The sequence below is a fragment of the Juglans regia genome, chromosome 4 (assembly GCF_001411555.2).
Source record: "Juglans regia cultivar Chandler chromosome 4, Walnut 2.0, whole genome shotgun sequence".
NCBI classification, from domain to species: domain Eukaryota; kingdom Viridiplantae; phylum Streptophyta; class Magnoliopsida; order Fagales; family Juglandaceae; genus Juglans; species Juglans regia.
The window spans coordinates 33,768,481-33,794,781 of record NC_049904.1 but is presented as its reverse complement, the minus strand read 5'-3'; the positions used below and the strand labels follow the sequence as shown (position 1 = coordinate 33,794,781).

At 36.5% G+C, this 26,301-nt stretch overlaps 2 protein-coding genes across 4 annotated transcripts; one reads left to right on the top strand and one right to left on the bottom strand.

Moving 5' to 3' along the window:
• Nucleotides 1-703: 703 nt before the first annotated feature.
• On the bottom strand, nt 704-3,820 carry LOC108989575 (vacuolar protein sorting-associated protein 55 homolog). 2 transcript variants are annotated; one of them, XM_018963228.2, is made up of 5 exons: nt 3,678-3,820; nt 3,270-3,321; nt 1,542-1,581; nt 1,290-1,374; nt 704-1,132 (listed from the first exon to the last, which is right to left on the bottom strand). In XM_018963228.2, exons 2-5 carry the CDS (start codon nt 3,300-3,302, stop codon nt 949-951), a joined length of 342 nt encoding a protein of 113 aa, XP_018818773.1. In that variant the 5' UTR covers nt 3,303-3,321; nt 3,678-3,820; the 3' UTR covers nt 704-948. The 2 variants fall into 2 exon arrangements, with proteins under 2 accessions (XP_018818773.1, XP_018818772.1); XM_018963227.2 differs by having other exon boundaries at nt 3,409-3,787.
• A 2,171-nt stretch (nt 3,821-5,991) lies between these two features.
• Nucleotides 5,992-25,328, top strand: LOC109004844 (probable UDP-N-acetylglucosamine--peptide N-acetylglucosaminyltransferase SPINDLY). 2 transcript variants are annotated; one of them, XM_035689396.1, is made up of 19 exons: nt 5,992-6,245; nt 6,774-7,211; nt 8,655-8,816; nt 8,918-9,093; nt 9,462-9,537; nt 16,227-16,355; nt 16,485-16,604; nt 16,742-16,810; nt 16,896-16,977; nt 18,052-18,146; nt 18,462-18,526; nt 19,887-20,085; nt 20,722-20,916; nt 21,439-21,533; nt 21,641-21,776; nt 21,891-22,108; nt 23,915-24,042; nt 24,479-24,676; nt 24,755-25,328. In XM_035689396.1, the coding sequence occupies exons 2-19, from the start codon at nt 6,801-6,803 to the stop codon at nt 24,907-24,909; spliced, it is 2,709 nt and encodes a 902-aa protein (XP_035545289.1). In that variant the 5' UTR covers nt 5,992-6,245; nt 6,774-6,800; the 3' UTR covers nt 24,910-25,328. The 2 variants fall into 2 exon arrangements, with proteins under 2 accessions (XP_035545289.1, XP_018839095.2); XM_018983550.2 differs by having other exon boundaries at nt 6,011-6,245; nt 24,479-25,328.
• Nucleotides 25,329-26,301: the final 973 nt, after the last annotated feature.

Here is a 26,301-nt window from a genome sequence, read left to right as displayed (position 1 = left end):
ATTTTAAAGAAATATGAATTTGCTACGGCGAAAAGGAAAAGAAAATGAATAAAGTTAAAAGCGATGTAGAAGCACTTTGGGCTTCGTTAACTTCAGGACAAGGGTCAATGAATTAGTTTTACGTCAAAGTGGGAAATGATATTTACAATAGTAGATTATACAAATATAACGTTTTTTTTTTTAAAATAGTGATTAATTATAAAATTTATATAAAAAAATTAATTTTTAATAATGAACCACAATTATTTTTAAAAGGAATAAGTGATATTTGCAAAACCCATAACTATATTTAACATTATTTAATATTTATTTCTTTAAAGACATTTATCAATAGAGAAATGGTATTTACAATCTTAAAAGATAGTCACTATTTACAATCTTAAAAGATAGTCACTGCATACTCCTTTTGAAAAAAATAGATAAATTTAAAACCCACATACAAAAAAATTTTTTTTTTTTCATAGTGACCCTCACTTTTTTTCAAAAGAAATATGCGAAGATTGCGTATTCCAAAACTATATATAGGATTTACCCTTACCACCTATATACTAGCCTGAGAGTGAGAGGCAAAATTTATGACTCTCGTGTTGACTTGAAAAAAACAATCTCATATGTAGTTTACGCCTAAAATGGAAGACTTGGGCGACTGAGTTTACTTGAATTCTTCTACCGACATTCTGTTGTCGACTTCCAAATATTCAAGTAAAACAATAATTAGTTCTGGAGGTATATCACATAAAAAAGCTTTACAAAAAGAACCCGAAGTTGGGGGGATCGGGAATAAAGCAAAAGACAAGAGTTGATTAAACAGCCTTGGTGAAGATATACATCCAACATATTTTTACATGGTGAATAATTTAGTATCTCTGCAGATTTATCGCACCGTAATTTTGATACTTGTTATAACATAAATGATCACGCGAGTACACAGCCAGTTTGATGGTTATATTACCAATCGTCTTCTAAGCTAGCACGGTGGAAACACATGACAGTGCAAACGAATATGAAGAAGGAGGTGAACTCGATAAGCATAGCTCCTGTCTGAATCATTTGTGCATGCCTAAGGATAATAGGGATGGCCATGCTACCCACAGCTGATGCTCCAGTCAAAAACTTGGCAGCATCAATCCAACTGATTATCAAATAGACAAACAAACAGAGAGTAGAGTATTAAAACGACTCAAGTGTCAGTGTGTATATCAATGTTTCACACAATTCAAATCAATATATAGTTAACATGAAGAAAACAAATTCATATGTTAAATGAGTTTAGATTAAGGAATACTAACCCCCCACCGTCTCGGCTAGTCAGAAACTGAGTGGAACCACCTCCAAAAAATAAGCAAGGCATAGGTACCAATACATACATGAGAGCTGCAGGTAAAATAAGTTTGTAAGAAGTTAAAAATATTACTAACGAAAAGCTATTAGGGTCCCACCAGGTAGGATACAGGAAAATAAATTCACATCATTGCTCTTCAAAATGTGATCTAAACATATTTGATGACCAACTAATTGCGATACCCTTAACAGTAACTAACCTGATAACATTGGCCACCAATTGTTGTATACAGCACACGCCTATCAACAGAGGGGAAAAAAGCAATAAATAAACAAATTATTAGAGGGAATTCATTTGGCATAAAATGCTCAAGGCATTTCGCTGATTGTAGGATTTACTCTCCAGTTTGATGATACATCATTGTTTTTTATGATGAGGAATCCTAGAGACCGTGCAAATGCACTAACATCATTCTTGCAAGAATGACTTTGAATATGAGATGATATGTAACTTCAATTAAACATTTTGAATGGATCATGGGTAATGTACTCAACATTTACATCAAACTGTACATATTAACTAGTTTGTCAGAAAGACAAGGTTGAAGAACCAACAATATTCACATCCTTCAAATCTTTTCTAGTTATAGAATCCGGGCTAAAAAGGACATGGGTCTTTCACCGAATACCCAAAACAGAGAACAAAAGAACAAGGAAATACCAAATCTAACTCAATGCCAAATCCATAGTTCCCTCAAGCCATGAATAGAAATTAACAAGGATAGAAACGCCCTATATATAATTGTCATATAGAAATGCTCTATAACAAGGATAGCGAGTTTTAATATCACTAAACTTCTTGTCTTTTAACTGAATTTATATATTTTTCATATTGTACATCTAACAGAATTCAAGGATACCATTTTGCATGAACATGCATCAATTAATATCAGAATTCAACCCTGATGAAGCTCAAGAGAATAGACAAGGAAGTTTATAAGTACCCCCTACATTGTTTATATTACTCTAATCCTTTGATTTTTTAGTTACAATTCACAAAATCAAAATTTTATTAGTACATACAGTTACATGTATTATTTCCTCCATACTGGGATAAGGGCTGCCCTTTCTATTAGCTGGATGTGCCCGTATCCTATCTTCTATTGGTAAGTACTCAAGGATTTTATTGAAAGATGCAAAAGGCATAGCCCAATTAGTGGGAAGTATGCAAGAGGAACACATAACTAGAAATAGAAAATAAAATAAGAGAATCATGAAATCTTAGCCCATTAAAATCTATAGCATATGATCAAAAGAACAAACTATTGAAAAGAGAGTTTAAAACTCCTCCACCGTCCGCTTGTGATCCTCTAAATTTATATTCTTTCTCCTCTAAATACACCACAGTAGATGAAGATTACATACTGCTTCAATTTGTGGGCAGCCATATATCCTCTTCAATTGTCAAAAAGGTCTAATATTGTAATGACCCAATGATAGTTCAAGCCACATATGAACTAACTCCAAAATTAGTAGTCAAGATTACAACTGGAACTCCTTGAAAATCATTATATAGCCCAATTCCTAATAAAGGAACCATGTGTAACTTCGCACTCAATGAACTAGTATACTCATTCACCTCTATCATGCTTCTCTCACTCAATATGAGACTTAGTGAGTGCGGCATCACAACTATTCTTTTGGACATAACCTATGCCAATCCAACTCTAACCGGGAAAATTATTCCGAAAGGCACTGATCATAACCTCACATTGGAATATCATACATACAAAACAAACAGGAGGAAAATATAGAGGTAATACGCTTCGCATGTCAAACAACTGTAATGGTTATCAAACCCCATTTTACTTTATGCGATTAACAAATAAGCATGACTATTCACCCACCACCCCCCCCCCCGGGGAAAAAAACCAAAAACAAAAACAAAAACACGATATTGTTACAAACGGTGAGTTACGAAAACATACCAGGATCTGAAGCAAGATGCTAGCGGAAAACATAAAAGCAAGCCCAGCAAGTCTGCATAGAAACAAGTGGAAAAGAATAAGTTTAATTTACTTAACTGCGTACGGGGCCAAAATCACAGAATTAAGATTTCCAACTCACACTGCATAGAACAGGAACCATTCAGCAATCCAAGCGCATCCACGCACCGCAACGAGAAATGATTAGTGTCATGATAGTAAATGCATATCAATAAACTATCAGTAGCTTCAAGACTATTAATATCCGTTGCGTTAACTACCACATAGTTTCGCTCGTCCAGATCAGAAATAATTAGTGCTTTGAAACCCTAGTCCAATCCTTTTTGGCTAAGCCCGCCCAGACCCGCGATAATCATCTTAAACAAAAATTCTATGGAGTGAGAATCGTACCTTCGATGGTCATCGCCATTGTCAGAAGAGGAAAGCACTCGAATTCGCCCAGGGAAGAGATGCGAAAACGGAAACGGGTTCTGCGACCTTCCTTGTATGGTTACTTTTACTGCCGGTCTGTCAAATCCAGTAACTGTTCTATACACTTTCCTCTATCTCATTTCCAATTTATAAAAAAAAAAACAATTTATTTTCCAGTCAATCAATAAAATTGATATATCTCTTTCAAAAAAATAAAAAATAATGAAATTGATATGTCATTCGCAATATACTGATAAAAAACAAATTAATATATCATATAAATAATTTCAATTTTATATAACTATCATCTATTAAAATAAAAAACAAAAATTTAAATATATCATTTTTCTTGCATAAAATTATCTCACGAAACGGGCTTTGTTAGATACAAGCGAGTTCGTGCACCATATCGCGTACCAATGATTTTTTTATTTAAAAAAAATAAAAATAAAAATTTTAAGAGAAGAAGAAAATCTCCTATATCATAAAAATTATTTTCATCTTTAATTCACATCATTTCGTTAAACATATGTATTACATATCAATATTGGTGTACAAATTGGTGCACAAACTTACTTGCAATAAGATTTTTCCTTTGTTTGTTATAAAGCGTAAATAAAAAGTGGCTGTACATTAAATTTTTGTTTATTATATACTATCATTTGAGATTTAGGAGTTGTTTGGAAATAGGTTTTAATCTATTACATTTTATCTCATCTCATATTATTTCCTTTTCAAACATCACTCAAATATAAATAATTTTCAATTTCAAATTTTTAATTTTTTCATCTAATAATTACAAATTTTCTAAATTTCTAAATAAAACACAAAAAATAATTCAACTTTTTCAAATTTTAAAATAAAAATCATTTTAGAATAATATTGTAAGTTAATAATATTTTTATTCAATTTTTTTTTTCTCTCAATTATCAAAATTCAATAAAATATTATAATTCAAACAATTTCATTATTATTTACAAATCATTTAATTACTATTTACATATTTATAATATCATCTCATTCCTTAAGCATCTTGTTAAATTCTCTAAAATATTTACAAGAATTCTAAGATCTAATGTAGAAACAAAAAACATTCACATAAAGTGGACTGGTTAATATTTATAACTATCAAATGAATTTATTGAATAACTATAAATAATTAAGGGATGCTACTATTATTTCACACTACACACTTTACAGATTTTTAAATTATTTTTTATTTTTATTTTATTTTATTATCGTTAAACTAATTGAGTTGTTATATTTATTATCTATATATTATATACTTATTATAAAAAAAAATTAAAATAAATATAATATATAGTATGTGGGACTTATAAGTAAAATTATTCTTATAAGTGTAAAAAGCACGCGCGTCACGAGTGCTTTCCTCTTCACAAATTTGTCTATATTTTCTAATAACAAATCAAATAGTATAAATATTCTTATCATGCTAGTTCAAGTCCAAGCTTTAATTCTTTCAAAAAAATAAAAAAGTCCAACCTTTAATAAGATGGCATCATCATTTGGATAGGCTGAAACTTTTATCAACCCAAAAATTTGTGTAGAGAGAGAGTTTTCAATCCCATGAAGTTTTATTGAACCCGTTTGAGTCTTGTTACACAACTTTTATTACATTATACATCTCACATATTTTTAATTTTTTTTTAATATTTGTTGAGTTTATTCTTTTTAAATTATTTCAAATTTTGTATTCATTATTTATATAATAAATATTTGATAAAAAAAAATAAAAAATTTAAAAAATATAAAATATAAAATATGAAGAAGTTATGAATATTTATTCATTGTTTTATGTGGCGTCAAGAACGGTTGTAATAACTTAAAAACAAAATTGTATTCACTACTCTTACACCACACACACACGTATATATATTTAAAAAAATAAATTATTATACTCAGTAAATATGTAATATAAAAAAAAAACATATAGTTTTTTGAAACATAGATGAATGACGTGGCAGTACTATAGTTTTTTTATTGTAAGTTTTATATGCAAACTTAATTTACAAGGGATGCGAGCAGGACAAACTCCATTATTAATAATATGCGTTATTGTATACTTACATTTTTATTTATAATATTTATTTTGTTATTTTTTATTTAAATTTTAAATTTTATATCATATCAATAACTTATAAAATCAGTAAAAAAATAAAATTTTCTTAAATACATTTACATTTTCACGTCGGTTATGATTTTTAAGCACTAGGAGTTGAAATTAGCGGAAAATAAAACTTTTAAAAATAAAAACTACTCTTAACATCAACGAACCAAACATGACCGTAGGTTTCCTTTGTGCCCGACGTTGTAAATAACGGACGGAACGTCAGGGTCCCGGACCTTCTGGGCCTCTCGGGTTTTCGGGACACATCGTTAGCACTTCGTCGGAGGGAGGGTGAGGACGTCTCCACTCTCTCAGACAAACTTCACTCTCTCCGAGCCGACAAAGATAAACTTGAACCCTGCTCCGACTCTAATCATGTGCCTCGATTACTCGAAGAAGCTACCTCATCGACCTTGACTGTAAGCCCCGAATCCCTAATCTTTCGCTCAATTCTCGCTCTCCCTTTGCTCTAATTGAAACCCATTTCTTATATTTTCCTAATATTTAACCCGCTATAATAATGTGCTATCGTGCTTTTAGTGCTAGTTCGTTACTTTTATTTGTTCACTTGTGTTTTTTTAAAATTAATTTTTACTTGTTTATTTACCTTGACCAGTCTGTGTTGGAGAATTTAGCTAGCTAATAGAATGAAGCTTCTGATCCTGCTGTAGCTTAGGATTTTTACGCGTTCTAGCAATGTTACGAATGTCGATGTAGTATTTTGATCGAACTGAATTACTTATCGAAACAGAAAAAAAGTTTGATCGAACTGAAGTGAGTGTATTGTTTTTTACTTTAAAAGTTCCAAATGTTGGGTTGTAACTTACCTATAAAAAAATGCTGGGTTGTAACTTGGTTTATTTTATGAAAGATTAAATTTTCGCATTTATGGTTTGAACTAAATTGTTGAGAATAAATGTTGCTTGTGTATGATGCTTTAACTTCAGGTAAAGTGAGTTTGTTGCTGTGCTTGAATGGCGTGGCCTGAAAAAGCTGTTGGTAATGGGGGAGAGAGGGACACAATACGAGATAATGATTTCTTGAACGGATCACAGCTGTCTCCCAGTAGTGGTGACTCTCCTGTAGATGCTGCTTCGGTGCACAAGAGGTTCGAAGGGAAAGATGCCATTTCTTATGCTAACATTCTTCGATCAAGGAACAAGTTCGTTGAGGCTCTTGCTCTTTATGATGGTGTGTTAGAGAAAGACAGCAGCAACGTGGAAGCACACATTGGCAAAGGGATATGCCTCCAAATGCAGAACATGCCAAAGCTTGCATTTAACAGTTTTACTGAGGCGATCAAATTGGACCCACAGAATGCTTGCGCCCTCACATACTGCGGTATTGTGTACAAAGATGAGGGTTGTCTAGCAGAGGCTGCTGAGGTATAGTCACTTCTTTTATGGTAACGAAATAGACCCTTTTTTTCTGGGGCCAGGGGAGTAAATAACAGAGATTCTTTTTTGATAAGTGAAAGTAAAACTTTATTGATAGGAAAATAACCCAAGTACACATGAAGTATACACTAATAATGGAGACTATTTTGCAGTATTACTATCTGTGTGCAACAAAGTTTCATTTTATGGGTGTGATGTGATTGAATGACGTGCAACATTTTGCTTGTAGCAGATACACATGGATCCATATTTCTATCAATCTCCCCCACTGTATTTTTCAACAAAGAAAAAATTAGTTTTGCTTGAATACCATTGTAATGATCATTTGTAAATTGTTGGCTATGCATTCCTTGTGCTGCCTTGATGATTCTTCCATGTTCTCTGCTTTGTGACCCTTGATAGTGTCCTATGTTATTGATGCTTGCGCAAGTCGCCTCCCTAGATGTTCCAATTTTCCCGCCGTGGATCACAAACCCGCTATTTTCCTTTGATTGTCATTGTCGTTCTTCACCACATCAATGGGCGCAGAGTTTCTCTTGACCGCATCTTTCTCTGTTCATCTGCTGTTGTATGATTTATTATTAAGATCATTATCCACAGGCCATTGACATGAACTGTTGTCTATGTACATAGTAGGGGTAGATGACCATTGTGCATCAAACTTGCGCTGAACAGGGCTAGAGCTGTTAGAGCATCCTCATCCTGATCATCAAATTTTTCTCCAAATTTTAGCTAAAAATCATCTCTCTATTTTAACTACTCATCTTTTCAAAACTTCCTACATCCCACTCCCTATTCTTTCTCTATTTTATTAAAATAATCTTTCTTTATTCTTTATTCATTATTCATTATTTTTACTTTTACTTTTCTTTACAATCAACTACTCACTAATAAAATATTAATATAATTAAGTTTGGGGAGCTACTGTTGTTGAACAAATTTAGGGAACAACTGTTGAAAGCTTAAACTTATTTCTTATTTTAGGCAACCGGATGTAGGATGATTTTACAAAAGTTACTCACTTTTCCTCATATTTTGGCGACTTGACGCTTATACAGATCTGGATACTACTGCTCTTAGGTGTCATGATTCTAGATGAGCTCAAGCCATCATCAGCTTGACCTTTTTGACCCATATATCAGTTTTTAATGTAATTTCTTGTGCATACAAGTTTTAGTGGTCATACCGATGGCCCCATAAGTAAAGGGTGGAGGGTTAAGGTTGAGGGTTTAATTTTTTATGGTCAGTCATCCTTTGTTTAGGTCCGGGTAAAGAGTTGAGTTTACCTATTAAAAGTAGAAAAAAAGGATTAGTGGTTACTTTATTTTGAACTAGACCCACATTGCACTTTTGAGTAATCCATTGAAAAAGTACACTATTAGCCATTTACTGAATTCTGTTTCTAGACTTGATCAATTTCATTTTGTGCAGTCATATCAGAAGGCTTTGAGAGCGGACCCATCATACAAACTAGCTGCAGAATGCCTAGCCATTGTATTAACAGATCTTGGAACCAGCTTAAAGCTTGCTGGAAGTGTTCAAGAGGGGATTCAGAAGTACTATGAAGCTCTCAAAATAGATCCGCTCTATGCGGTAATTTCATTTTATTATTTCTTCACACTTTCTGATGCTGTCTGCTTCTCCTTTCAACACATAACCCAAGAATATATTCTTATACACTTTGATACATACAGCCTGCATATTATAATCTTGGAGTTGTCTATTCCGAGATGATGCAATTTGATGTGGCCCTTAATTGCTATGAGAAGGCTGCATTAGAGAGGCCCATGTATGCTGAAGCATATTGCAACATGGGTGTCATTTACAAAAATCGTGGTGAATTAGAGTCAGCTATTGCTTGTTATGAGAGGTAATTTTCCAGTAACTTAAAAAAAAAGGTGTTATCATGTATATATATATATATATATATATTTTTTTTTTTTTGATAAATACAATCTTATTGTGTACTTGGGTACTTGGGTGTTATCATGTACCATGCATATACTTCTTGTGTACTTGGGTTCTGCCTGTTACTTGATCAATACAATCTTATTTTACCTATAAAAAAAACGAGGTTATTTGCCAGTAAGCTTTCTGGCTTGCTGGTTGCTGGGACTTGAATTTTATTTTTTCAGTCTTTTCGGATCCAAGTTGAACATAGCATGTGATTTCTTTATTTTCTCTCCACAGGTTTTTCTGTGCTGATGTTATGTGTCCTTGCTTGCTCTCCTGTATCAGGTGTCTAGCTGTTTCACCAAACTTTGAGATTGCAAAGAACAATATGGCAATAGCCCTGACAGATTTAGGAACGAAGGTGGTTTCTCATCCCGATTTAACTTATTGACTTGTCTTTTCATGACTCGTGCTGTGCTAGTAACCATCAGCTCTAAAAGCTTAAGCTGTCACAAAGTGCGTTGCCAATTTATATTAAATTGACAGATACCCCTTTTTTTTTTTATAAGAAGAAAACTTTATTGATAGAAAACGGCATAGCCCAAGTACACAGGAAGTATAAATGATACAACTTGCAACCATCAAGCACTAGTGATGGATACAGGCAAATTAGGCCTGCCTAGTCATACCGAACCAAGGACCTTTTAGATACAGGGCTTTGATAAATTGTTGGAAATGATCATTCCTTAAGATTAAATTGTCAACTTTACATTGGCTGGGGTTAGCTCTTTATTGAGGCTTATCTCAAAAGTGTGTAACATTTTTTCTTCATGGCTTGGAATGTCTCAAGACTTTTCTTTGGGCTTCTGCCAGTGTTTTTAATGGAGCCAACTTTCATGACCTTTTTTTATTTTATTTTATTTATATAAGTAAACGGTAGTATTAATAAGAATAGGCATAACCTAAGTACACAAAGAAGGTATACAAGAGATACGACCTATCTAGGTCGCTATTGAAGAAACAAGAAAATCATGTACATTTAGGCCTCGTTTGCATTCAAAACCCACCTCACCTCATTTCAACTCATCTCATCATTACAACTTTCCCAAATTCCCACACAAACCATCTCAACTCATCTCTGAATCCAAACAACTCCTTAGGCCATTAAAATCTATAGCTATTGCCCAAAGAATAAGGTGCGGAAAAATAAAGCTCGAAGCTCCTCTAGTGTCCGCTTCTTGTCTTCGAATGTTCGCTCATTATGCTCTTGCCATATGCACCACATAATGTAGGTAGGGACCATCTTCCACACAACTTTGATTTGTGGAGCGCCACCCGGCATCACCCAACTGACCAATGACTCAATCACTATAGCAGGCATCACCCAGTTTAACCCTATTCGACTAAACACTTCGCTCCACACGGCTTTAGCTGTCTCACAATGTAGCAAGAGATGATTCATTGTCTCACCAACTTTCTTGCACATACAACACCGGTTTGAGATAATTACCCGGCACTTTTGTAGATTATCGATAGTCATCTTACTCAGGGCTGCTGTCCAAGAGAAGAAAAGTGCTTTGGGAGGCGCCTTACTCCTCCACAGTCTTCTCCATAGGAAATGAGTATTTGGTAGAAGTGTAAGAGACTTATAGAAGGAGCAAATCGAGAAAGTACCCTTACCTGCAGGTGTCCACCACAGCTTATCGTCGTGCAATCGATTCAGCTTCATAGAGTACACTAGGCTGAAAAAAGTCTCGAAACTGTCTATTTTCCAATCTTGGGCTGCTCTACTAAAGGTGACATTCCATTGGACTTGGTCCCCTAAACGAACCATGAGGTCCGCCACCGAAGTTTCTTGATCACATGTCACTCAGAAAACAGATGTGAAAGAGTCATTTAGAGCCTCCTCCCACACCAAATGTCCCTCCAAAATTTTATATGACCCCACCATAAATTTAGTATGGCGAGTAAACACCCCCACCCTTGTTTTATTTGCTTCCAAACCCCCACGCCATATGATCCATTCCCTTCTCTAGTACACCAACCCTCCCATAAACTACCATGTTTGCAATCAACCACTAATTTCCAAAGGGCTTCCGGTTCCATATTGTGTCTCTAAGGCCATTTCCCAAGAATTGTCCGATTAAACATTCTCAAGTTCTTTATACCCAACCCACTTGAAGGAATTGGTCTGCACACCTTATCCCAGCTGACTAGGTGAAACTTGAATTCATTCCCCATCCCACTCCATAAAAAATACGATAGAGTTTTTCAATCCGCGCCTCCATGTAAGCTGGAATTGGAAATACAGCTAGAAAATAAGTTGGTAAGTTAGAGAGAGTACTATTGTTAAGAGCCACCCGGCCTCCTTTCGACAAATACAATCTCTTCTACCCTGCCAATTTTCGTTCTATTTTCTCAATAATTGTATCCCAAATAGATAAGGCCCGTGATGCAGCCCCCAACGGTAATCCAAAATATGTCATAGGAAGAGAAGCGACCTTACACCCAAGTGTGTTGGCCAATTGCCGAGTAGTACTAACGTTCCCAATTGGCACCAACTCTGATTTATCAAAATTCACTCTCAAAGCTGACGCTGCTACGAAGCATAGAAAAATCACCTTCACTGCTCTAAGTTGGTCTTGCTCTGCCTCGCAGAAAATTAGTGTAATATGCAAATAGTAAGTAGGAAACTGAGATAAGGCCCCTATTCGGATCACCCACTGAAAATCCAGCCATAAAACTATTGCTAACCACAGCCTATAACATCCTACTCACACCATGGACAACAAGAAGAAGAGGGGACAGGGGATCTCTCTATCTTAGGCCTCGAGAGCTGTTGAAAAAACCCTCAGGGCTGCCATTGATCAGAACTGAGAATCTTGCCTTTGAAATGCACCATCTGATTCACATACACCATTTCTCCCCAAAGCTACATCTCTTCAATAAATAAAGGAGGAAGTCTCAGTTTACATAATCATATGTCTTTTCCATATCTAGCTTACATATAATCCCTGCAATACCAGACTTTAATCTACTATCCAGACATTCATTGGCCATTAGGACATAATCCAGGATTTGGCCATCCCTTTCAAAAGCATTTTGTGGTTTTTGAAATTATCTTACCTATGACCATCCTAACCTGTTTGCAAGCACTTTGGAAATGATTTTGTATACCCCGTTTATGAGGCTAATGGGCCTAAAGTCCTTCACTTCTGATGCTCCGGTCTTCCTTGGGATCAAAGTAATAAAAGTAACGTTCAGGTTTTTCTTGAACTTCCCAGCCAAGAATAATTTCTGGAACACATTCATAATGTCCTCTTTCATTACCTCCCAACATGTTTGAAAAAATTCCATTGAAAAACCATCTGAACTTGGTGCTTTATCTTTCACCATTCTTCTGATCACATCATATACCTCCTATTCCTCAAAAGATCTTTCCAACCAAGACGCTCTCTGTGGCTCAATAGAATCAAAACCGAGAGTCCATCTAATTTTGGCCTCCAACCCTCTCATTTTGTAAATAAATGTTCAAAGAAACTCACCACATGTTCTCGGATCAAAGGAGCCTTCGTGCAGTCTCTACCATTGATTTTCAACATCTCAATGGTATTATTTCTCCTATGAGAATTATCCACTCTATGGAAGAATTTTGTGCTTCAATCCCCTTCTTTCAACCAAAGTGCTCTTGACCTCTGTCGCCAAAGATCTCCTTTAAAGATAATATTCTTTCCAACTCTGAGGCTAGCTCTGCCTTACGTGACACTTCCTCTGAGGTGAGGACTCTATCTTCAGTAATCCTCTCAAGATTCTGTAATTCCTCCATCATGATTTTCTTTTGCTCCCCTATGTCACCAAATGTTTGAAAATCTCAAAGTTTTAAATCATTCTTTAAAGCTTTTAGTTTGCCTGCAAGAATATGAGAGGGGGGTACCATGGAACTGATAAGATAACCACCAATGCCTTACCCTGTCCACAAAGCCTTCGCTTTTAAGCCACATGTTTTCGAACTTAAAATAACGACGACCTCCTTGAATACTGTCTCCATCTCTTCTGACATACCTCCGGATAATGACTTTCCCAATTCGGCTATATTAGCAATCTGTCCAGCTGAGACCACATCTGACTATTAAACCAAGTAAAGGGACCACCTATTAATGGGAGATACACCAGGTTCAAGTAAAAAATGCAATCTGAAAAATTTGTCATGGTTAGGCGTAGACGATTGTCTCCAAATCTTTCGCTAGGGAACCTTATTAAGTTAAAATCACCACCTATGCACCAAAGGAGGTCCCACCAGCTATGTATTACAGCAAGTTCTTCCCACAAACAACTTCTGATGTTGTCAACATTCGATCCATATATACCTACAAAAGCCCACAAGAAATTATCCTCTACCATCTTAAAGGAACATGCCACTGTGTATTCCCCTACAAATTCTATTTTCTCCACCACCCTTTTATCTCACATCACAAGGATACCACCCGATGCCCCATTTGAAGCCAGATAAACCCAATCTACATACGGGCAACTCCACACACTTCTCGCTAGTTTTCTGGTCACCAATTTCATCTTGGTTTCTTGTAAACAAACAATATCCGCCTTCCATTCCCGAAGCAAGTTTTTTATGCGAAGGCACTTATTACCCTCATTCAGCCTGTGCACGTTCCAAGACACAATTCTCGGTTTCATAAAGAAACAACAGTACCCTTCCCTTTGGACCTATCACGGCTTGAGCTACCCTCATTCAATGACCAGTTAAGTCTCTTCAGCTCCCTCTGTCTCTTCGTAACCCACACACTCCATTCCCACAACATTCAACATGCTGGTGAAAGGGATTCATTCCCACTGAACTGTCTGTTACCAAATGAGTTCGAGATCTTTGACTGGGTGCTCATTTGGTAACAGACAGTCCATTCCCACAACATGTTGGATGTCCTTTACCTTTTTGAGCACCTAGTCAAAGATCTCGAACTCATTTGGTAACAGACAGTTCAGTGGGAATGGATCCCTTTCACTAGCATCTCCCCCCCACCCCCCCCCCAAAAGGTTACGTCCTTCCCATTCGACCACAGTACCCACGTTGATCTCCACATTATTAGAGAGATGGGTAATCGCATGGGTGTCAGGAACCAAAACTACATCATCACTAACCTCTATGAGCCTTTGAGGTAGCTCCACGACACTATCCTCCTCAAAATCCAAACTCATCTCGTCCCCACCTTCTGATAACACCTCAAGATGCTCGACAAAAGCAAATGAAGCCTCCATCTGGGAAAGTGTTGTTTCCATGTTGAATATCGGCAGGTTCTGTGTGCAGAACTCAGGGACTAAAGTTAGCGGTGGCAGTATTTCTTCTTTTTCCTCACACGTGACAGTAATATCTGCTCCACCATCGTCGTTAGAGCTGTATGGACCACTGGCACAGGGCCCACCACTGAACGTGGTGCTTCCAGTACTTTCTTCGGCACGGTTGTAGAGTTATCGTTGGCGGTGGGTCGCGGGTCTCCCTCCTTACGGATTCTCCTAGTGGTATTATGCCTAACGGGTTGGAGCCTTGTAATTACAGGTTGAGCCTTCTAATTAACAGGCTCACTGCGGCCCGTGTTTTTCGGCTTAAGCCCCATCAACCGATTATCCCTTGAGTTCCCCACAAGATGAGGCCTAACATTTGTGATCTCACGCCCATCTGCCTGAGGTCTAGCACTAATTTGCTCAGCACCCCCATCCAGGCCCACGTAGGGCCCATTACCATCCGAGCCCATCTCCTTCCTTATTAACCAGTCTATTTTGTTTTGCAGGTCTTCCAGTTGAGCCTTAGCTTCCAACAAGAATTTCAGAGTCTCCCCCTCTGCGACGCCACCTACTTGTCTGCTACCACCACCCTGCCATTGTACAGGACGCAACTCTCTACCAGAGCCATGTCCTATAGTCACACCTCTCTATCCTAGCATGTCGTCGTTCCCATTCCGAGACACACGGGTCTGCTCCACCATCAGTGCCTCCCTGCAGGAATGGTGCTGTGACTGAGCCGTGGCCACCTTCCTCTTCGTGTTTTCGTCGCTATGGGTGCTTCTCCTGTCAAAGAAAAAGTCCCGCAGTGCCTCCCCCATCCTATTCCAGCCACTACCCTCTTCCTCAGGAACGAAGATAAAATTCCTCCTCCCTCCACCACCAAATTCCACCACCGCCATATAGCGGCCTCGATCATTCAAACAATGTTGTGCTATAAAGCGCTACCTTCCCGGACTGTGGTGTAAAAATCCATTTTTTCTTCCTTTGAGCATGCTTCCATGGCCTTAGCCTTAGCCTTAGCCAGCCACTGCACCGATTAGCCACCACCCTCCAACTCCTCTCTATAATAACCGAATTGCACCCCAATGAGAGTAAAATATTTTGAGTCTATGACCAACTCTTAGAGAGACCCATTTTGCTCACTCCCATAAAACTCCCATCACCTTCCATCTTGAATAGCTTTGTAAACAAAAGCAGAAAAAGGGAAAACCAAAACTGTTCGCTAGAAATGAACTTTTTAAATGGATAAATAGAGCCCTCATGACTTTTTTTGTATCACTTTCTAGTTCCCAACTTGTAACTAGCTGTTTTCTGATGTATATTTCCTGTGTACTTGGGCTATGCCTATTTACTTGTTTCAATAAAATTTTATTTTACTTAAAAAAAGAATGTCTCAAGACAATGGGTACCATAAGTTGTGGCTTAGTGCCATCAGCATATACTTGTCAATGTTGAGATCAACATCTTGCAAGACTCTAGAACCTCTTCCATTACGAGGTCATTTCAAATTTCTTCACTTCAACATTGCATTTCGCATCACATGCCATTTCCTTTTTCCTGTTCAAATTGGATTGTTTTGTTTGATTTAGGCCATAATGGTAAAATTATTCAAAAAGAAAAAAGTCCTTAACAGTAAGCGCGCTGATTAAGCACTTCCAATGAGTTTTGTTTATAGATTTATGTTCTTTTAATGTGTTATTCAACCTCCAAATAGATTATATGTCAGAAAATATTTGTTCATAGGTTTCTGTTTTCTTTTATTAGTAACTGTTAAGTTATTATCTGTATAAATTTAGCTTTGGATTGTCTTTTTAGGTTAAATTGGAGGGAGACATTAATCAAGGTGTGGCATATTACAAGAAGGCTTTGTATTATAATTGGCACTATGCTGATGCTATGTATAATCTCGGGGTTGCTTATGGGGAAATGCTTAAGTTTGATATGGTAAGTGACTCTTGGGGGTAAACTATGTTCTCTTTATCTCTATGCGTAGCCTAATTGTCCATTTATTTTGTTATATTTATTGCAGTCATTGGAAAATTTGAATCCTATAATCAATTTCTACTTGTGTAGGCTATTGTCTTCTATGAACTTGCTTTCCATTTCAACCCCCAATGTGCGGAGGCATGCAACAATCTAGGAGTAATATACAAAGATCGAGACAACCTTGATAAAGCTGTGGAGTGCTATCAGGCATTTTTCAATACTTGTGCAAGATGCCTCTTTTTTCCTCCCCCTCACCCTTCCTCCCGCCCATCTCCATGCATAAAGTGCTTGTCTTTATCATCAACATCCTTGGCGTTATCCTCATTATTTATGATCATTTGCAGTTGGCTCTGTCGATCAAACCCAACTTTTCACAATCTTTGAACAATATTGGTGTGGTTTATACTGTCCAGGTTTGGTTTGAATGTTTCCTTATGAATGATGTGTAAAACTGTGCATAGTCTGAGATAGTCACATATCTTCTTTTCTATTTGACAGGGTAAAATGGATATTGCAGCAAGCTTGATCGAGAAAGCCATCATCGCAAATCCCACATATGCAGAGGCATATAATAATTTAGGTCTCTCACTCTGTGTATGTCTGTCTTCTGTTTCTTATTACTGAAACCCTTTCACTTACATCTCACCCTTGAAAATGTGCTTGATTTCATAAAGTTCATTTCCCTTTGCATGAAAGTGTCAGTTAAATCATGTTAGAAATGTTGCCACTTTTAGGTGTTTGCATGCCCTCTTGTATACTTTCTACATACTTGGGTTGCACCTTTGCAGTTACATTTTATTAGTGTAAAAGATGGTTTCTGCATGCTGAGAGAATGAATTTTTTAGGTCTAATGACCTGAGCGGCATATTACTTCGAAAATTTAGCTTTGGTCACTGGAATTTTTTTTTGGCTTAATTATAAGAATCACTCTACTTAATCAAATATACATACATATATATATATATATACAAGAATCATTCTCAACTAAGAAATAAGGTAGTCTATGCCGGTTTGGTTACCTTAAACCATCAACAAATTCATGACATCTTTATGATTTTGGAAGACCAAAACTGGGTAATGGCCTTTTCCCGTCAAGAATTAGTATAATATATCCTGATCCATCTATATATAGATCGAGAAGGCAAATATGAAAAGGGGGATGCTTACTGAGAGCTGGAGGATCTGAGGGGCAGTAACTCGATTGTATGATGATGGACGTAAGTGCTGCTTACAGCTTCCTTATAGATTCAAAAGCCTCTCCTCTTGAGTATAAGGATGGTAAGAATCAAGTTAGGCCAGGCTGATGCTGTGCATAATGAACTTAAAAAATGATCAGTGTAGATTGAATTTCTTAAAAAATTGAAATGTAGAGTAGGATACCAAGGTTTGTCACAGTGACTTTTAGCGTGTTGGAGTTTCTAGACACATTCGTTATTTTGGTTAGGGTACCTTGTTACCTGCCTTTTATTGTACTTATCAAAAGAAAAAAACAGCTTGTTACCTGCCTTTTTTTCTGCTTCACTTTCTTTCAGATTTTCTTTCAAGGCAGGTTTTATTTATATCTTTTTACTAAAATCACATGGAAGCTTCTATTATAGATTCCCTCCGTTAGTACTTCTGTTGTAAGTTCATTCCTCTGCATCTTTCTATGTAGGGGTTCTTTACAGAGATGCTGGCAATATATCTCTTGCTATTGATGCATATGAGCAATGCCTTAAGATAGATCCCGACTCTCGAAATGCAGGCCAGGTATGATTACTCTTGAGCTCCTGGGCATGTCAGGTACTTGTTGAGTGTTGTCAGTAATTGGGATGATTATTGCTTTACAATTTTCATCACATAAAAAGTATCATTTGGATTGGTTTGATTACTAAATTCTTTAGTTAATAATTAAAAAGAATTTAATGTCTGTGGAAGTGGGAGGGGGAAGTTGTGGGACCACTCCATGTGAATGCCTTTGTGTTGTTTCTTTGTTAGATTTGTCCTATTTTTCCCCTAATAGTTTTTGGACTCCCTTTTTTGAACAATGTTGTTGATATATCTATGTTTGTATTTTCCTGACAGAATCGATTGCTTGCGATGAATTACATAAATGAAGGACATGATGATAAACTTTTTGAGGCTCACAGGTTTTAGCCATCTCTAATCAACTATCATGCATTTGCTCTTCATTATTTGATATCTAAGTCAAACTTAGATTAATGCATTTTAAATTTATGGTATTAATGAATTGTTTTCAGGAGCACGCTAAGATAATTTATTTCTTGCATTCACAGAAATGTTTTACCAATTTATATATCATCATTCTTTGCTACAATATCTTAACTTCTGGTGTTTTGGGATTTTTTTTATGTTGTTTTCTGGGGTCTCGGGCGGATGCTCAATCGGGTGGGAAGCATCTGTTTCATGTTTTACTAATCAAACAAGTTTTGTTGGTAGTATCCTGTTCAATAGTCAAGTTGTCCTATGAGTTGCAAAGAAGTCTTTAGAGGGTATAAGCATTCATAAAATATGATGAACTTGTTCTAGAAGAGTGCAACTGTGTATTTTTTATGGGTTGCCAGATGCATCTTGCGGATCTATACTTCTTCCTCCTTACTTTCTCTATTTAGGTGGATACAAAACAAGTGCATGGTTGGTATAATGGATTTGTTAAGCTTGGTATGCTACTGCAGATGTCTACTGGCTGTTAGAATACTTTTCTAGATCCCCTTTTGCCCCTACTTTTCTGGCAACTTATGTAATTTTGTATTCCTCTATTGTCTCCTTTTCTCTTTCCAATCTAATTTTTCATTTAAAACTGATGTAGAGAGGCCTGTTTTTTCCTCCTTTTGCAGAGAATCGAATCTAGAGATCCATCTCACCTGACATATTTTAGAATTGAGTTTATTTTCTTAAAAGTATTTTGTATTTCTGGAAAGTCAATTTATTTTGTTGTGTGCATGTGTCGGAGCAACCTATATTCATTTTGACTTATGCTGTTTGGTTCAAGGTGAGTGTTCTCAAACCTAAACTTGATCTTTCCATATTTTCTTTTCACTAGTTTAACTTTAACCAGAAGCTTAGTTTGAAATTACAAGGCAAAATATTTGTTAGTTTTCAAATTAAACCAAGGAACTTTAAAAATCTTATGTTGAATTCATCTGTTTGGACTAATACGGATGCAATTTACTGTGCAAGATGGATCATTTAACCTATATGAAAATTTCAGTTGGAGGTTTTGGAGACTTATCAATGAATGGCATAAGGGCTCACACCATCTGGTTTAGGATAGAGAACCTTACTTTAAGCTTGCAAGTGATAGTTCCTTATCTTGTTCAATTGCATATCTTTTATACTAGCTCGTGGGCATTCCACACACAGCCCCTAATCTATGTTCTGTTTCACAATTTAAGGTTGCCTGAGCATTAATGTGTTCTCTAGCACAGGATGCATTCAGAAAGTTATAGCTTTCCCCAGTTTCATCTAGATTGAAATGTCTACATGCAGGGACTGGGGTAAGCGCTTTATGTGGTTATATTCACAGTACACATCGTGGGAGAATCTGAAGGATCCGGAAAGGCCGCTTGTGATTGGATATGTATCTCCCGATTTTTTTACTCATTCTGTGTCATACTTTATAGAAGCCCCCCTCGTCCATTATGACAATGAAAATTTCAAGTTGGTTGTTTATTCAGCAGTTGTGAAGGTATTATATTCAGACATAAAAAGCCCAAACTATTTGTAGTGCTATGCCTGCTGTTGTGATGTTTTACTATCTTATACATTTTTGTTTGCTTTGAATTCCCATATCCACTTGGAAGCCCAAAGAAGATTTTGACTGGGTATTCAGTTGCCAAATATTGCATGAAGAATTTGTTATTTCATTTTTATTCAGAAGGTTTGCTTGTTTTCAAGCTAAAAAAAAGCTTATTTTGAAAACTAGAGGCACCATCAGCAGCTGCTGCAATCTCTCCTGCAGTTGTCACCGCTACAGCAGTGCTGCCTCCATCATCATAATGTTCAACACTTGGACTAGCGGTGAACTCCCCCCCTTAAAAAAAAAAAAAAATATACCTTTAATTTCCTTGGTATTTTATTTATTTATTTTAGAGTGGCTTTGGAATTGCTTTTAATTATACTTGCCCTTAAGTGTCTGAATTTTTTAGCTTTCCTGTAACTTAATGTTGTTTTGACTCTATGTAAGTGAGTATGCATTTGTATACATATACATTTTTTAAAATTGAGTGGATTCTTCAATGTTTATACCGCGTACTTGTTTCCATGATTCAAATATAAGATTTTCCTCGTACTGTATGGATTTGATTTTTAAATGATTTTACAGGCAGATGCAAAAACTATTAAGTTTAAGGAGAAAGTCATAAAAAAGGGTGGGATATGGAGAGATGTATATGGGATTGATGAAAAGAAGGTGGCAAGCATGGTTAGAGAAGATAAAGTTGACATCTTGGTAGAACTTACTGGTCATACGGCTAACAATAAATTGGGAATGATGGCTTGTCGGCCTGCACCTGTTCAGGTATATTAGAGGCTATTGTCTCTTTTTTGTTTTCTAAATTATCCATGTTTTTTGCTGAAAATATTTTCTTATCATATACTACAATTTAAATTAAAGCTATTTGTATATCATTATGATGTTAATTGTATTTAAGGAGCTCAATTGATTGAATTTTTTGAAGAACTCCTCTGCAGAATTGATGCCGAGTATTGCTGTCTTATGGAAAGCCAGTACTTGATTTGTATTATGTTCTAAAATTCAGTATCATGCAACTCCAAACGTAGGGGCTTGCTTATTTTGACGATTGTTAAAAAGCGATTGCTTCATACTGTTTTCCGTCTGATTATTCATGCATTATTAGTATATTACTTTGGAGAATGGCAAGCATTGATGGCCCATGGTGTCATGCCCTTCAACTTATTCAAAAGTTTTGTATCTTTACTGAGTGGAAGGATGTTGGAAGGATGTATTATGCATATGTGACCATGGTTTGCATTGGTGGTATGATGTTCTTTATATATTCTGCTGTTGCTGAGTTTGTAGGTGACTTGGATTGGCTACCCAAATACAACTGGTTTGCCTACAATTGATTACAGAATTACTGATTCATTGGCAGACCCTCCCGATACAGAGCAGAAGTACATCTCCTTTTTGACATTCTGTGCATTAAGTAATGTGCTAAGGTTGATCTTAGTGGTGTATTATATTCAAACTTTTTCTATTTACGAAACTGTTATTATGGCAGGCATGTTGAGGGGTTAGTTCGATTACCAGAATGTTTCCTTTGTTATACACCTTCCCCCGAGGCTGGGCCAGTGTCCACTACTCCTGCTCTTTCCAATGGATTTATTACATTTGGTAGCTTCAATAATCTAGCTAAGGTATTTGTTAATTGAAATGAGATAACTGAATTACTTGGAACTGTGAATCAAATGAAGATCAACCGTTTTTATTTCTTTTGATTTTATCCATGTCTTCCTTTTGTCCTTCATCAGATTACACCTAAGGTGTTGCAAGTTTGGGCAAGGATTCTATGTGCTGTTCCAAATTCTCGCCTTGTGGTAAAATGTAAGCCTTTTTGTTGTGATAGTGTAAGAAAGAGATTTCTTCTAACACTGGAGCAACTGGGATTAGAACCTCTACGTGTTGATCTTCTGCCACTGATTCTTCTTAACCATGATCACTTGCAAGCATATTCTCTGATGGACATCAGGTAAAATTCAACTTGCATTCCTTGAACTTCTAAGTCTGGTGAAAAAAAATGCTCAATAAAATTTTGTTTATCGATAAAAAAAAAAAAGTCTGGTGAAAAAAACTTAATTCTTATTTGTTCACATTTTGCTATCTGTAGAAACTAGATATTGTATCTTTCATCACTAATCATTATTGCTTTTTTTCCCCAACAGTAATAATGTAACTCATGCGCCTCAATAGGATTGAACTCGTGACCTCACCATATACTCCTTGTTTTGGCCTGCATTGGCTTTAATTTGTTTTTATCTTAGTGACTGCATCCAATACCTGCTAAGATTCGACCAGAGTGGCTCTCCAGGATGCCTTGAATGTGAATTTTTTTTTTAAGTGTGAGACAAAGTGAGTGCAGAAGGGAGTGATTTGATAGTAACAAGTATTCTAGACTTTCAGTTGGTTGTGCTTGGGGTAGATGGTGTTCTAATGAGATACATGGTCATATGAGATGGGCTTATGGGAGAATTTCAAAAGAGAGTGGGGGGTGTTTTATGGTCATACTAGACTTGATGTGGTTGACAGCTCTAGGACTAGATTTTGACGTGATTTATGGTTTGGTAGCAATGCCCTTAAGAAAGCTTTCTCGGAGGTGTATAGTATTCCACGTACGCATGAGGATTCCGTTGCTGATATTGGAGTTCTCTCGTGGCTCTTCTTAATGGAATCATAATTTGTTTTTCAGAGCAGTCCATGACTAAGAGGTTGATGCCTTCAAAGAGTTTTTCTACTAGATTGCGTCTTGGAGGTGCAGACAAAATGCTTTGGGCTCCTACCAAGAAAGGGAAGTTCATTGTCTGATCTTTTTATAAGGCCCTTATACTTTAAGTTGGTAACCCATTTCCTTAGAGGAAAACTTGGTGGACCAAGGCACCCTAAGAGCAGTTTTTTTCCCCTGGACAGCCGCTCTAGGAAAAACCCTGACCATGGACAATAAATTGGTAGTGCATGTCTTGAATGGGAAAGCATTCAAAATGTATGAAGTCTAATACATCTGTTTCTGCTTCTCTTTCTGATTTAGTGCACTCTTATATCTGGGGTCCTGCTTGATGGTGGAAGTACACTACATATGATATTCACTCTGGCCCTCACTAACTCTTCGCTGGGTTGTACAAGGAGCATGCCCTTGATTCTATTCTTTCTCATTCACCCGGTAGTGAAGGGTTTGGATCAAGAATTCCAGATGGATGGGGGTAGGGTATTAGTATATCTGCCACATGATTTAAATGTGGGAATTTGTTACTCTATCTTCCTTATCAGTGAACTGGAAATAGTGCATAGCTATGTTCTGTGTGGGCAGGAAGAGGAATCTCTTAACCATCTCTTCTTTTCCTGTTATTGTGACAGATTAAGTGCTGCATGTGCAAAAAAGAGTGGGTAATATGTAAATGATCTTTTCCTTCATTGTGAGATTGCCATTACATTGTGTAATGATGTTTTCAATCAAGTTGGCTTGGCTTGGCTTATGGTCAGAAGTATAGTAGATCTCTTTGTCAATTGGAGAGGGTTATATGGGAGTCCACAAATTGCAATAATGTGGAAGATGTTCCCCTTTGTCTAGTTGGTGTATTTGGAGGGAAACGGATGATAGACATTTTGAGGATCATGAGTGAAATCTCCGCTTTCTTTTTGATGCTTTGCTTCTTGTATATTTAGGCTATGCCTTTTGTATTTTTTTTTTTAATAAAATCTCCACTTATTTATAAGGAAAAAATTTCTTGTGGCTTCTCCTATGCATCCTGTTTATAGATTCTTACACATTCTCTGTATGCAGTTTGGATACTTTTCCCTATGCTGGAACGACTACAACATGCGAATCTTTGTACATGGGTGTCCCTTGTATCACTATGGCTGGTTCAGTGCATGCTCACAATGTTGGCGTGAGTCTTCTCGGCAAAGTTGGTGAGGAAGTTCCCTATCACACTTTGATTAATATGCATCTAGTGTCTTGTCTTTTGCGTGTTCTCAAACATTACTGTGGTATATTTAAACATCTGTGGGCAAGTTGTATGGATAGGAAGGAGAGCACAAAGATAAAATTGTCTTTTCATTCCCTTACAGTCATCCCCAAGATTTTAAATGTAGATATCTTCTAAAGATCTAATTCTTGGTAGTCCAAAGCACAAAAATGCCACGTGTCAACGATTCAACTCATTAGTGGGGGCATAAATATCAATATTGTAATTTAATGAAAAAAGAATAACAGTGCAAGCTGGCTAGTTCGGGTTTTCAGCCTTTTGGTATTGCACTAACAGTGGTGACTGTATTTGTTGTTTCTTTCGGTATATTTTTATTCTGACCTCCCAATTAAAGTGAGCTTCTCCCTGATGTGATTTAGGTTTGGGACATCTCATTGCCAAAAATGAAGATGAATATGTCCAATTGGCACTGCAGTTGGCCTCTGACATAACAGCACTCTCAAATTTGAGGATGTCTCTCCGTGGCCTTATGTCCAAGTCTCCTGTATGTGATGGAACAAACTTTACCCATGGTCTTGAATCAGCATACCGAAACATGTGGCACAGATACTGCAAAGGTGACGTACCATCTTTAAGGCACATGAAAATGCTAGAACAGCCAGTGGTTGCTGAAGAATCATCTATTAAACTTTCAGAACCAACAAAGAATAGAAATTCAAGAGAAAGCCCTCCTGGACGTGTCAAGATCAATGGCTTTACTCCGCCTCTACCATCCCTGCCGAATGTGCCCACTTCTGAAGAAAACGGTGGTCAGTTGATTCAAAACATCAAATCAGGCAAGCCAAGATGAACTTGAGTTTAATAGACGTTGCATATGATCTGTGGTATCTACCGTTTGAAACTGCATTACCCTTGTCGGGGTTGAACTCCTGTGGTGTATAATTTTAGTTGGCCGCTGCTACTGAAACTGAGGCTGGTGGTAACTGTTGCGGCAACCCAGGGGCAATCCTTGCATAGGATGACATTTTTCGGGGAGAGAATTCTGGCAATGGCCCTTAATTTTTACTTTTATTTTCTCCTGTGCAAGAACTAGAAATAGAGAAAGGAAAGAGGTGAAGATGCTATTAGCTTCTACTCTTATCTAGCTGAATGACATTTTTTAACCTGAACTATAGGAGGAACTAATGTGGTGGCATGTATATTGTGAAGAGAGTTTTTGTTTATGTTTTATGCATGGCATGCTTCTCTGATTACGGATGCCATTATATATAGGTATGCGTAAGTAAACTCGAGTTCACTTTCGTGAACGTGATCTGGAAAAGAAAAACACCTGCCCGAATTCGATCTACCAATTGTTTTCAACGAGTCCAACTTTTATATGTACTTTTGTACTGTTGAGTAGTCTTTTTTCGTTGAAACTCAACCCGACACGAATTTGGAAAGCCCTGGGAATGCCGGTGCATGGGAGGGGTTGAGTCTTAAAGGATGAAGCAAAAACTTTACCCAAGGCATGTTATCCATGGACCTTTCTTATCTAAAAACTCTTTAGAAGAAAAGGGCATTGTTTCCTTTTATTTTTCTTTTTTCCTTTCTCCGTTTTTTACTAGAAGTAATGTTATATACAGTCGTGGAATATACAAGTGACGTACAGTCACTTTGAAAAATAGAAGAGTCTACTATTAAAAAATTAATTTTTTTTTTCAAATGAGTCATGTATTTATTCACTTTTTTCAAAATGATTATACGTCGCTTATACGCTCACAATTGTAACAATCATTTCTCTTTCACCAAATCATCAAATTCCTTAAAATTTATCTTATTTCTTCTAAGGTACCTATTTTAATCTCATCGTACCTTTCTATTACGTGATTTGTGTCTCGGATCAGTAACTTCAAGAAAAGAATAAACATTTGTACTTTCTTTCTTTCTTTTCGGGTCTATTGATCTTTGAAGGAAATCTGCCGGGGCTTAGTCATAATGTCATGAAACGTATTGTTTTCAACATAAAAAATGACAAAGCACTCGATTATTGGCTGGCCTTTAGGCGTAACCTTTCATCTCATCTCATGTAATTATTATAATTTTTTAAAATTTTCACACAAAATATAATAAATAATTTAACTTTTTCAAATTCTAAAATAAAAATAATATTATAACAATATTTTATTCAACTTTTAACAAAATATCTCATTTCATCTTATCTGAACTGCGTATAACCAAATGAGAATAGTGTAAGGATATT

Excerpts from the sequence above, each read along its gene's own strand:
- LOC108989575 (XM_018963228.2), bottom strand. The coding sequence starts at position 3,302 with ATGTTTTCCGCTAGCATCTTGCTTCAGATCCTG. Across the intron at positions 1,582-3,269 it reads GCATCTTGCTTCAGATCCTG|GCGTGTGCTGTATACAACAA; the intron begins GTATGTTTTCGT and ends CTCTGTTGATAG. Across the intron at positions 1,375-1,541 it reads TTGGTGGCCAATGTTATCAG|CTCTCATGTATGTATTGGTA; the intron begins GTTAGTTACTGT and ends TTTTACCTGCAG.
- LOC109004844 (XM_018983550.2), top strand. The coding sequence starts at position 6,801 with ATGGCGTGGCCTGAAAAAGCTGTTGGTAATGGGGGAGAGAGGGACACA. Across the intron at positions 9,538-16,226 it reads TGACAGATTTAGGAACGAAG|GTTAAATTGGAGGGAGACAT; the intron begins GTGGTTTCTCAT and ends TTGTCTTTTTAG. Across the intron at positions 20,086-20,721 it reads TTTATTCAGCAGTTGTGAAG|GCAGATGCAAAAACTATTAA; the intron begins GTATTATATTCA and ends ATGATTTTACAG.